This window comes from Pseudopipra pipra, chromosome 2 (assembly GCF_036250125.1).
Source record: "Pseudopipra pipra isolate bDixPip1 chromosome 2, bDixPip1.hap1, whole genome shotgun sequence".
NCBI classification, from domain to species: Eukaryota; Metazoa; Chordata; class Aves; order Passeriformes; family Pipridae; genus Pseudopipra; species Pseudopipra pipra.
The window spans coordinates 68,511,032-68,524,427 of record NC_087550.1 but is presented as its reverse complement, the minus strand read 5'-3'; the positions used below and the strand labels follow the sequence as shown (position 1 = coordinate 68,524,427).

The following is a 13,396-nucleotide window of genomic DNA, read 5'->3' as shown; positions in this document are numbered from 1 at the left end:
ACAGAGAGAATAATGTTCTGCCAGATCAAACAGTATTACTGTCACCCTCTCCCTCTAAAACATTGTTGCTAGCCCTGTTATATGACATTTTACCACAGCACTTTCACAGTCTGCGGGCAGTGGAGAGAACATTATTTCTAGGATTTAAATTCACACAGTATTTACTTAGCAGAATGTATATTTATGTATCGATTCATATGTATATATTAATTGGATACACTTAGATTTATTCCATGCAATGCTCGTTGCCAAGACTCTAGACATAATAATGAAATATTGATGCATCCACCTAAAGGAGGATTAAATACATCCCTTATGTAGATGTGAGCAAGGGCTTCTGCAGCTGTACTGTAAGATGTTCTCCAGAAACCAGCCCACCCAGGTTTTATGACTTGACAGAATTACCCAGTATTAAACATAGTTGAGACAACAAAATATATCGATTTTCCCTTTTTGTTCACACATCTTTCATTCTGACACTATTCAGGACATTGACTGGCTCTCTACACATTAATCAAGAATACATTACCCAGAACTGAGAAAAACATTTTCATAATGATTAGTTCAACTTAAATAAAGGTACCTACGAGAAGAGGATTTGAACAGTAAGATGAGTCCTCTATCTCTACAGTTATTCCTCCCATCTGCCATACCAGACTGTATGCATTAGATTCATGCTTGGGGGGAAAACAAAACAAAATAATCACTGAGGTAAGATCTCTATGCAAATACAGGGAAAACATCACTGCTAGACCTCTTGCTGCATTTGCAGAAGCCATAAAAATATACAGTAGAAATGCAGACTTCAAACAGCTTCAACAAACAGGAACATTTGGTGACCACATGTCAGACCATTCACTGGATTTGATTGCTGTACTGTTGGTTCAAACTAAAAGATTTCACCAAGTTGTCCTGGCTCTCAAGTTTTACCTCAAGCAGACTCTTTCTATCAAGTTACTCTGCAAATCTGTTTTTTCAATCTTCTGAGCAGGTGTGTGTGTCAGGAGGAGGGAGGAGGGGTATGCATATATACATAAATTTGGGGTTTCCTGGAAAAAGAAAAAAAACCAAAAGTCCCAAAATAATCTTCCAACATTCAAAAGGTAACAGATACATTTAAATTACAAGGAAGATAGTTTTGGATTCTGAAAAGCACACTTTAAAGGAATAATGCATGCAGTTGTCAGTCAGCACACGCAACAGCATTCAGAAAAATTAGGCTTTTTCAGTACCTATTTAATGGTCATGACAGACAGGAGCAGCAGAGGTATCTTTAGTTGCTGTCCATACAAGCTGTGCTTTCTTCCTCTAATGCAGCTTCTTGAAAATTATAAAAACCTTATTTTGCTACAGAAATCCTCATGGTGAAACACCTCTCTCCACCAATGCTGGGTAGGGTTAGCATCAGGAAGGACTTCTGTTCTTCTGCAGTCTCTCCTCTCTGCATGAGGAGCAATCCCAGGACTACAAGGTCCTGATTCTGACTGTCAGACTGATGCTCTTGACAACAGTATCTCACAAAATTAGTAGCTCTCAGAACATCTAACTCTAAGAACTTTATATGAGTTATTAGGGAAATAAATTCAGCTCACAAGAAGAGCTGTAAAAGTTTGCAAGGGTTACTTGGCCCAACACCCATTTTTCACTTCAATGCATTTCTCAAGGTTGCTTCACATGCTTTCCTATGGCTCTGCTGCTTCAGTCCAACAATTCATTCAGGCACACGCTCACTGGCCACCCTTGCTCAGACTGGATCTGTACATTTGAGTACTTCAGGGGAGAAAAAAAAAAATAAATCAAGCATTATTTGCCTCAGGGCCCTTTAACTAAAGATTTACAGACTTTGTGGGTCAGGTTTCAAGTTGCTTTAGCAAACAATTTCAAACCATAGACATTTACCTGAAGATTAGGGTTCATTTAAGACACAGAATAGGAATCAAAAGCTCAGATGTTTTACAAGAAAACAGCACACATTTCTTTTCTTTAGAACTCTTCAAGAGGCATCGCTCCTAAAATGGTGAAATGTGTTTCGGGGGAGAGGAACTATGCCTCCCTTTCATTCACAAGGGTGAACTTGGTGGAGGACTGCAGAGAGGGAGAGGCAGACTGCCCTCCCACATCTTGAGGCAGGAAAACAGAGTCGGCAGTCTGGGATATTTAATAGCTGGGGGAAGAATGCTTTGGTTTGGAGGAACAGCTTTTGGCTTGCTTAAGTTATAATATGGAACAGAACACAGTAAAACTATTTTAACCCAGCTATTTCTAGGTTTGGCAAACAGCTCTATCTTTCACAGAATCATAGAAAATCCTGAGCTGGAAGGGACCCACAAGGATCATTGAGTCCAACTCCTGGCCCTGCACAGGACACCTCAAGAATCACATCACGTGCCTGAGTGTATTGTCCAAATGCTTCTTGAACTTTGTGAAGCTTGGTGCTGTGACCACTTCCCTGGGGAGTCTCCCAGTGCCCAACCACCCTCTGGGTGAAGAACCTATTTCTAATATCTAATTGAAAACTCCCCTGACACAGTTCCATGCCATTCCCTCGGGTCCCATCACTGGTCACCAGAGAGAAGAGATCAGTGCCTGCCCCTCTTCTTCCCCTCATTAGGAAGTTGTAGACTGTAATGAGGTCTCTCCTCTTTCTTCTTTTTTGAGAAGCTATTTCTAAGCTGTGGTGTACCAGTGTTTTATTCTGGTCTCAGCATGCACCATCTGCCCAGCTGAGTGGGTAGATGGCCTGCAAGTGAGTTTGACCAGCACCAGTTGCTCCAGGGAGAGCTCAGAAGGCTCCAAAAGTCTCAGATGCAAGGACCCAACCTCACTAATCAGTGCTGGCTTCCGGATAAACAATATGTGAGAAGAGCTTGAGTTTTGCACAGAAAATGACTATTCTTTCCCCAAAATAAGTAGATGACCTCAACAGACAGGCCTCCCAAAGTGACTCTAGGAGTGTAACTGAGACAAGCAACATCATCTCTCCTCCCAAATCACAAAACACTAGAGGTTGGGGACTACATTTGAAGTCTCTGCACTGTGAATACTACAGGCCTGCCTTGTCTGCATTATCATAAACTATGACCCAACATGAATCTGAATTAAAGAACGACATCTTTCATTAACAATCACCACATATCAGATACAATTTTTTGGTTTTATTACTCTTAATCAAGCCGTTGGGCTTTTTGGTTTTGGGTTGTTTGAGGGTTTGGTTTTGGGGTGGGGAGAGGGAGTTTTTTGTTTGTTTGGGGTTTGTGGGGATTTTTTTTATTGGTTTTTCTTTTTTTTTTTTTTTCATTGGTTGGCTGGTTTGGGGTTTGTGTTTTGGTTTTGGTTTTTTTTCCACTTTTTTTAGCATAAGACTAGCATCACAACTAGGAACAAATGTTTCAGCTCCCACCAGCCAGTGGCTGCCTTACAGCATGGAGAATTCAGCTGGGAACAGGCAGAAGAGGGACCCAACCAGGACACAATTTTCTCTCACAAAGACCTTCAAGAACACATGAGGTGAAAATTTTTGATGTTTTGGGGTGGGTTTTTGACTACCCCTGAGATCTGACAAATACAGCTGCTCATTCCCATTGCAAAAAGCCCTCAGCTTCAAGGTTTGAGCTCAGGTCTTCTGAGTTTTTTTTAAGTCTTGGAGTCCAAAAAGTTCTGTACTGAAATACAGAAATATGTTAACACAGATTTCATTAGCAAAAAGAAAGAGTAACAGTTTACACAGACATTTTGGCTTGTTCTCTTAAACACATAGTAGCTAGTGTATGTATGCTTTCATCTTCCTCTAATGTTAGGGAGAAGCTGACACACAAAACCTTACCAAAACATCAGAACTTCAAGTTCATAAATATTTGGAAATCTGCCTCATCTTCAAAAGTAATTGTTTAATCATTAGGACTCACCAAGTTTCACTCTCTATCACGTATACACCACTTTGTTTCACCAAGACTCACAAAACCTTGGGACAGGTCTCATTACCCTAAAAATATCATTACTCTTCTCATACAACAACGGAAATGGTTAGTCTTGGCTTTTTAACCCATCTGGATGTAAAGAGCAGAGAAACACACCAGTACTTCTGAAATACAAGCCTAATTTCATAGGGAAATAAATATTTACATTTTCCTTTAACTTTATAGAATTCCTAACATCCTGTTTACCAATACTTTCAGGTTTTCAAGTTACTCGCTTTACAATCAAATGTTTCTCCAAGTTTAAAAGTTCCTTTAAAATGAGAACAGCTTTCACATATCAAAGGATAGTCATACAAATTAGATGAGGAAGGCAGGAAGCTGAGCATTTGTTGTTTTCTTCTACACAAACAGCACAATCCACACTCACATTGCTTTGCTAGTGCTCCCACGTGCTACTGGAAGGCAGAGGGAACCTTCTGTAGGAATGGTACAACCATAAATTTCACGTGAAATTTAATAATAATTAAAACAAATCCCCAAACCCTTAAAATAGGATTTTCAAAGATGACATTACATCACCTTAATGAAACTATTTAAAGTAAGCTTTGCCAGTTTACAAAAAGCAATGCAAGAAAGGTATAGGCGAGGGAGGAATGCTTTAATTACCTAAACTCACAGCTAGCTCTTATAAAATTGACACATGGGGAAGGCAGGACTGCTTTAATTACCTACATTCACTAATCACGCTTACAAAAGTGACACTTGTGGAGGTCATTTGTGATACCCTTGCCTTTGGTGCTCTCAGTTTAAAATTCTCAATAGATTTTAAGCACTAGATGTCATTGTTTTACAGAGGAAACAAGCTGGGACTCAGGTCTTGACAAGCTTATAAAGATAAGAGATAAAAAGTAACAAACATTCTTTTTTGAATATATACTCCTTCGAGAGTTACTGGGATAGCGTTTCTGACATCGTAAGTTTCATCTCAAGTTAACAGGCAAATAGAAATAAGCTTACTACGTTAAAATACATATAAACCAGCACTTTAAAGCTCCACTTTAAAAGCACAACACGACTCTTAAGTAAGGCCGTTCAGTATTCCTAACATTTCCCAGCTTCCACGCCATGAGTCTAGCTGGCTCCAGCCGCACGCTGCCTGACCACACTCGGGTACACCTAGGAACAACCTCTCTCTCCAGGCATTAGCACGTACCGCACCGGTGTAACTCGGTGTAACGATACAGAAACACACATATTTACATCAAGCCCTGTGCGCAGTCAGACACTCATGTTTAAAAATAGGAGAGAAGAAAATGAGTGTTAATTTCAGGTTGCTCTCTGTCCTGAACTCTTTCGTGACAGGAAGGAGCGCCTTTAATTCAGACTGTCTCGGAGCAAGCGCTATAGAAGTAATTTACAAGATGGCAAGAAATTATAAGCCTTAATGACAGGCGGACAGCCAAGCCAGCCTTTAATTTGGATTCAGAGGAGGGGGCGGTGGCGATGCTGCACAGACAGATCTCTGCAAGCTGCCACGATACCTTCTAAAAATACCAGCCCACAGCTGCTGACAAAGAAGCAAAGTTTGGGGCCGCATCCCCAGAGCTGCTGCCCGACGGTGGGGCAGCCCCGCGGGAGCGGGGGGCGCGGCGGGACCCCGGCCTCGGGGAAGGGGCACGGGAGGGGACGAGGGTGACGAGGGGCTGGCACACAGCAGGACCGAGAGCCGCCTCACCTCTACCCATCGCTGGGCTTCGGCGAACGCCACCTGGAAGTCGCACTCGGCGTCCTCTCTCCCCTCCATGTCCAGCAGCGAGCGAGCAGGGGCGGCCGGTCCTCACGGGGCGGGGGCGCGGGGAGCGGCCGCTGTCATTCGGCTGCCTCCTTTTAACGCTCCCCGCGCCGTCTCCTCCCCCTCCACCTCCTCCCCGCGGAACTCCCCCTCCCGGGAGGGAGCTCGCTGGCGCTCCGCGACCGCAGGAATCCGAGGGAGCCGCGGGCTGTAGCGCAGCGCCGGGCCCCCCGGGCGGCCGGGAGGGGCCGCACCCCCCGCGGCAGAGGCGGCGGCGGCGGCTCCCTCCCGCCGGGACGCGGCGCCCCTCGCCCTCACGGCCGGTGGAGGCCGCCCCCGGCGGCTTCCGCCCCGGCGCATACCAGGAATAGCTGGGGACAATCGCACCTTTCAGGGCCGGCCACTGCCGCCCGGGCCCCGCCACCTGCCGCCCCGCCCGCCCGGGGCTGCCCTGCGCTGCCCTGCGCTCCACCGCCCTCCGCCGGGGCAGCGGGAGCGGAGCCCGGGCCCCTCACCTCCGCACCGCAGCCACCCGGGGAATCCGGCACCACACTCCTCTGCAGCGTTGTCCCGCCTGGGGACGAAGTTAGGAGGCTTTCCCACCGCTTTGGGAGACATGAGAGAGCCGCACTTCGTTTTGAACGCTTTTCATACGAAGTGGCCAAAGCGGAGCTGCCCGGGCAGAACTGGAGCCACGCAGCTCGGCCTCCACGCTTCCCTCCCCAGCACCCTTGGCCTCTGTTCTGGTATAGCTCACAGCACTCACACCAGTGCCCATTGCTCTGTTTCATCCATGTCTGCTCACAGCACACTGCAACAGATTCTTTGTGACTTCTCTACCCCTTACACTATCGCAGGCTCAGACCTAAAGCCCGATCTCAGTATGGCTTGACTGCTGAACCTGGGGTGGGTGCCATGCTGAGCTCTGGCTCCTGCAGTAACCACAAATGTGAGGCAGGTTGGGATTATGCTTTGCTGCAACAAAGGTTGACCCACCCTGACCGACACACCAGAACCAGGAGAGGTGATGTGCTAACTGAACACAGCAAAATCCTATTTTCCAATACAGGAATGGACACATGCTAAATAGAAAAGTTGAAGAAATATCAGGGAAAAGTGGTTTTCTGGAATGTTCATACATAGCACAAGGGTTTTGGGTTTTTGTGTTTTTGTTTTTTTTTTTAAAAGTACTTGATTTCATTTAACATTTTAAGTTCTCTACAACTACCTGAAAGGAGGCTGTGGCAAGGTGGAGCTCAGTCTCTTCCCCAGGTAACAAGAAGCAGAAGAAGAAGAAATGGCCTCAAGTTGCACCAGGGGAGGTTTAGATTGGGTATTAGGAAAAATTTCTTCAGTTCGAGGGTGGTCAAGCACTGACACAGGCTGCCCAGAGATGTGGGGGAATCACCATCCCTGAAGTGTTAAAAAAATGCATGGATGTGGCACTTGGGGACATGGTTTAGTGGTAAATATACCAATGCTAGTTTAACAGTTGGACTCTATGATCTTATGAGGTCTTTTCCAACCTTAACAATGCTATGATCTTTTCTTACTTAAATGTTTTGTAACATTTTTTTCTTTCCATGTCTTTTCCATAAGTAAAACCAAGTTGCTGCATGCACGCTTTGCTTTTATGGCCCATGGCACAACATACATAATTTTTCAAGGACTACTGAGAAAAGCTAACTTAAAATTTGTACTACACACAAATCAGCATTTCCTGAAGGGATATGGTTTAGTGATGAAACATGGAGTGCTGGGTTAACAGTTGGACTTGATGATCTTAGAGGTCTTTTCCAACCTTCATGATTCTATCTTTCTCTCCTTTAACTGTAAGTAGTATTTTTTTCTTTCCAAATCTTCTCTGTATGTAGCAAACTGAGTTGCTGCATGCATCTTAGGCTTTTATGACCCTATACAAAATACAAAATACAGCAAAATAAAGCAAAATACAGGTAATTTTTGAAGGACTACTGAGAAAAGAGAACTTAAAATTTGTACTACACACAAATTTGCTTCTCCTGAGATAATGCATCTTATTTCTGCTCTACAAAAAACCTTCTTGGAATAGGAAAGAAAATTTTTAGGAAATCAACATACCAAGAAGATATTAGCCATCAGTTTCTGCAGTATGTGGAAATCAGTGTTGCTAGTGTTACACAAAGGAAGAAAATTGCAGTGACTTTGGCTGAAAGAAGTTCTACGGCAGATGTTTGACATTAACTAAAGTTACAAATTCATAGAAATTATGTATTTAGCTCCTCACCGTGGCATGAATTAAGACATCTATGCTTTAGGGTCAGCAATGAATGAAACGATAATCAAAGCTGTAATTTTGAAGTTTTTTCCCACTCTTTTTTCCTGCTCCAAGCCAGATCAGCCACAAGACTAAATACAAATGAAGAATCTGCATATTTCTCGAGTGGGAAGCCAGAACATCGGAAAACAACCTTCTCATCTCACCATTAAGCATCATTGACTACAAAGGGTAAAAAAAGTCTAAATAAAGCGTATATGAGCTGCTGCTGCTGGCTGACATCAGTGTGCATTAGCTGAGGTTACCAAACATTCTTCTGGGGAACGACAGCAATCTTTCTCCAGTTTTTAAGGTCTTTTCACTTCATCTAAAAATACAGTGCTTGTCCCTAAGTAGGAGAAAGTAATTAAGAATTCTATAAAAGTTTAAATTTATTTGAGAATAGAATTCCATTAAACAGGTTTCAGAAGAGATCGTGTTTAAAAAAACATTTTCAAATTCTCACTTATTTCTGGTTGCTTTATTTCACATCAAGGCAATCAAATAACTTTTCTTACAAATTGTTTAATGTTTTAGATCAAATAATTTGAGTAATCTGATTAATCAAGTAACTTGACTAAGTCAGTGTTTAAGTAAAACACTTTTAAGTTGAAGTTATTCACTAAGTAAAAAAAAGTTCCAACATGCAAATTTCATCCTCAAAGTGAATTTTAAAACAATTGTCACAGATAAGTTATCTATGTAAGCCTGAGCAACCCAAATAGTTTATTATTCCTTTGCACTAACAAGGTAAGTCACTAGAGTCCTAGATCAGAAAAAGATTACGTATACCAGATATGACTGCTAATTGTTGCTTCAAAAGTAGCAAACATAGTACTGTTCTATTTGGCAAAAATGAACCCTTTCAATATGTGTGTGCTCCTAGGGATAAGTTAAGCAACAGTTTACATCATATTCTTTTCAAGGAGAGTTCTACAAATATGTGACACAATGTATTTTCTACCAAGGCAGGCTTCCTTTAAGGATAGACAGCATTTATTTTCTAAATGTGGGCTGTTAAGTGTGTTTATTTTCCAGAACTCGTATTTCAGTGTCAGAAAACAACATCTTTCTTCTTCTTCCCTTAACTGAATCACACAGCCATGATTGAAAGGAAAGGGCATTATTAAATCCTTACGGTTTCTTAACAAAACGGCTGTAATAACATGGGAAAACTTGCACCAATATACTTAAAAGAGCTTGAACAATCCTGAGTGCATAATAGCACACCAGCTCCACTCAGCTGAAGTTAATGTAAGTGCGGAGCATGCATCATCTCTTCACTCCTACACGCGCCGTTTCCATAAGATGATGTGTATGGCTGGCCTGGACTGAAGGAGGTGAAGAGGGGTTTCCTGATAGTCAGTAGCACTGCGTGCCTGTGGCCAAGCCATGTTCCTCCACGCAAAGGTGGCGAGGCTCTGGCAGGGCTGCACAAGTTAGAAAATACAGCATTGTTTTCCCACGGAGCTTGAATTAATACGCAGAGATTGTACAGCAAAGGCAATGATGCAGACGTTGAGGCATTGCAGAGCCAAAGCACTGTGTGGTCTGCAGGGCTTATCAGCCCCTGGTCACGACCTTGCTGACAAGTCAGCCAAGTTCGTACTTCGCTCCTTGTATCCAAGTTATACAGGTTCTGTCAAGGAAAAGGATATTTCAGCAGCTTGTAGATCCCTTTACTTCCTATGCTCCTCAAGATGGTCACCAATGCCTGTGCCAAAGCATGCTCTTACAAGGTGGTCTCTGGAAGACTGTTGCACTGCACAGGTTAGGTGAGATGGTATTTCTGCAGTACAGTCTTTCAAAATTTCAATCTAGCAAGGGACCACACAGTAAGCAGACACAGTTCGGCATAAGAACTGGTGTATTGCTCTTCCTTTGGCATCTCAATAGTGTTCACTAAAATATACCATCTTATATATTAATAAACCAGAAATTAACATAAAATTAAAACAAAATAGAAGGAATCTTTACCCTGCAGAACAACTGATTTGAAGACTATGTAGAAGATGCTGAACAAAATTACCATTGCCAAAATAGTAAGAATTCTTAAGTTTTTACATAACATTCAAGATGTATTTTTCCAGTGTGCCCATGAAAAATCCCACCCCAAATTTACTATTCTAACCTTGTTATCCTTTGTCATGCATTGGTCTAATGAGTTCTCGTACTTAATGAGGAGCTTCCGTTCCGAAGGGATTTTGCAATAAACAGTTGCACAAAAAGAGAGCCCGTTCATTTATTACTTTAAGTCTTCTGAACATTGAAGAGCATATAAGGCGTGACTATTTCCCTAAAGCGGACAAGTGATGTAGCTGGTTTAACAGCTTTGAACTATGCTTCGTTTCTTTCTTCACCCTCCTCCCTCCCCTAAAAGGGCCTTAGCTGTATTAACTACGGCTTACTTGAAATTTAATCATCAAGTCACCTTCAGCATAAAATATGCAATATCCCAATTCAATTGTGACAACTTTTATTTGATTTTTCTGATATTATCAAGAAGACAGTGCAGCTGGTTTGATTACTAAAGCCTTTGATTTTTATTTAAAAGCAAGTTTCAGGGCCTTGCTAATGAGCAGGGCAACATAAAGCAAGTCTTAACGATACTGCATTTTATAGGGGTGAAAAAATGTTCAAAAATAGAAGCTCATTAGTGTTGTTTTTCTCCCTTGCTTTTCCAACCATCTCACAGAAAACAGACTAGTGTTGTTAATGGACTCTCCAGGTAACATGTTTTAGAGAGATGTTCGTAAGTGATAAGACAGACTCTCAGGCCTCTTTCTTTTCTATGAAGAAGGAAAACTCTGCCAGACTGCTTCTGGCACAACCCCATTCATTTTTCCTGCAATGACAATTGACAGAGAATGAGAGCACTCTCTGGGACATGGAGGGTTCAGTTTCCTTTGGCAGCGGGTTTGACTGGAAGCAAACCTAAATTATTCCACTTCTAAGGAACAAATAAGGAATATTTTTCTGGAATGTAAAAAACATGCACATTAACCAAAATCAACCTTCACAAGAATCCTAAAGCATAAGATTGCTTAGCCAAAAAATCCCAAACAAACTCAAAACAAAACCAACAAAATAGACCCAAAACAACCACAGTGCTACTAATTCATGTATAAAAATGGGTCAACAGCACCTTAAGATCTAGTGGGTGAGGTGAGAAGGATGGTACAGGGGAAGGGTATCACACAGCATTCAGTAATGCCACCTGACAAATTTACAATAGATATTCCTAAAGGGGAGAAAAGTATATGACCACCATGGCTACCTTAAAATCTATAGTCTGTTTCTGTTCTTGTTAAACAAAAATTCATTACAACAATTATTACTTTTCTATAATTTATTTCAGTTAGGTGAGATACTTCACATCGCTCTATTCATCTGTGTGTGCCCTCCACAGTCCTAACATTTGAACTAGTTAGTGTGCCTTTTCCGGGGCAAAAATCCACATTGTTTTTCCACATATACAAATAGCAAACATTGGTTTAACTAAAGCTTTTTGACAATTTATTAACATTATTAGGCTTGAGAAACAAAGTGAAGTTTTATTCAAAATGTAAACATTAAGATAATTTTAAAATGTTAGTGCTCACCAACAGGAAGAACAGTCCTTTTCCTGCTTTTTTTCTTCCATATATTTATTTATAAATAATGCACTGAAAAAATGTCTTTGTCATTTGAGTCACCTGAAGAAGTTCTTATAATATTCTTGCACCATTATAAATAAAAGATGGAGATAGCCTCATATTCCAAGTTTTCACCCATTAACATACCATATACGCCACTCAGAATGTTATCTGTGAATGGTACAAACAATAATCCTGCTCTGAACTAGCTCATCATTATTATGATGAAACATCACCGACAGTAATTTCTGAAAATTTTAAGGGGGTGGAAGGGAAAAAACCCACCACATAGAAATCTTGCACAAAATGCATGCTTGTATATAAATACCCAAAGTTGCTGTAGGAACAAGCAGCAAAATATAGCAAGGACAAATGCAAAGTTTATTCCACGTATGCTAAAATTAATCAACACATTAGGGAAGTATCAAAATTTGTACTATTAACATATGGCAACAGTTTATTGTTACAATACATTGCAATAGTCTCACTGAAAAAAGCTTTTAAGCTGCAGACAGTGCAATTGCATTAAATCTTAATTCTTCTGGGTCACGTTCCATGAATTTCTTGCAAACTTCTATTGCATCCTAGGGAAAAAAGTACAAATGGAAAAAATACAAAATGAAAACCAATATAAATCATATTAATTTTAAAAAAAACCCCACCAAAACTAAATATAAAGATATGCTTTATACAAACTATGCTTAAAATGGACTTTTCCATGAAGGTTTACTAAACAGTGTCACAAATCTATATAAACAGTATTTCTGAGGTGAGTTACCACTATTCAAGATTATTTTCAGTGCTCATATGGGCAGCCTAAATAAGCAAAAGTTTTATGTAGAACCTTAGAAACAATTTTTGTGACTGAATATTACTTTGTGCAAGAGATGTGTTGCTTGTCTTTCTAAATGCATCTCTGAAGTTTGCCTTGACTAGTCCTCTGCATTCAGAAATTTTTCCTTTGTTTCAAGATGAATTTAAGCTCTGTGGGGTAACTGAAAGATCTTAAGTAATTCCTTCATCTAGCTTTAGTGTGCAATCTGGAGAACACATGTTATCAGTAAACCAGAAAAAAGCTACATATGAAATAAGGAAAGCTTTATCCAACTTCTTCTCCCCCTGTCCAAACACAAATTGTATGCAAACTTTACAGACATTAGTCTATGCTACTAAACTAAAGAATTGTTTTGGGTTTTGTTTGTTTTTAGTTTTTCTGGGTTTTTGTAATGCTAATCTAGTCTGGATACCATAATAGTCAGATCTATGCATTGCCTTTTCTCAACTTCAACTTCGTATCATGCTGTGGGGATGGCAGTTATCCTCCCGAGTGTATCCCTTTCCAATTAATTTCTCAACTGAACAGCTCCTGACAAAAGAAGCACTCAAAAGAAGCTGTGAAACTAGAGAATGATTATTAGCAAGACTCAGAAAGGAAATCAACTTCTGTCTAGTATGACACCTATCAAACTATAACTAAACCAAAGGAAAGAGAATGAAAAATTTTAAGTTTTCAATCTGATAACTTTGTCTCGTGTACTTGAAAGGAGCAGGGGTGTATGCAAATCTCAGCACAGAAGACAAGTCAGTCTGAATTTCTGTTATAATCAACCTTTCTGACATTTTTTATGTTATGATACTCTGTCATCCAGAGTTACAACACAAGTGTTCCAAAATATCTGGTTTTAGAACTGAGTGAAATTAATTTTGTCTTACCATCCCACTCACTCTATTTCTCATCCAACCATAAATACAGCAA

At 40.9% G+C, this 13,396-nt stretch overlaps 2 protein-coding genes across 6 annotated transcripts in view; both read right to left on the bottom strand.

The window, feature by feature from the left end:
* The window catches only part of LMO7 (LIM domain 7), a 131,130-nt gene extending 125,294 nt beyond the window's left edge, over positions 1-5,836 (bottom strand). For 2 of the 3 annotated variants that reach the window (XM_064645914.1, XM_064645915.1), the window contains exon 1: positions 5,653-5,836. In XM_064645914.1, coding sequence (XP_064501984.1) covers positions 5,653-5,721 — 69 coding nt within the window. In that variant the 5' untranslated portion in view covers positions 5,722-5,836. The remainder of the gene's footprint in view (positions 1-5,652) is intronic. The other variant, XM_064645916.1, reaches the window with a different exon arrangement.
* A 5,500-nt stretch (positions 5,837-11,336) lies between these two features.
* Positions 11,337-13,396, bottom strand: part of UCHL3 (ubiquitin C-terminal hydrolase L3) — a 41,812-nt gene continuing 39,752 nt past the window's right edge. For all 3 annotated transcript variants that reach the window (XM_064645899.1, XM_064645898.1, XM_064645901.1), the window contains one exon: positions 11,337-12,224. In XM_064645899.1, the coding sequence (XP_064501969.1) occupies positions 12,141-12,224 (84 nt within the window). In that variant the 3' untranslated portion in view covers positions 11,337-12,140. The remainder of the gene's footprint in view (positions 12,225-13,396) is intronic.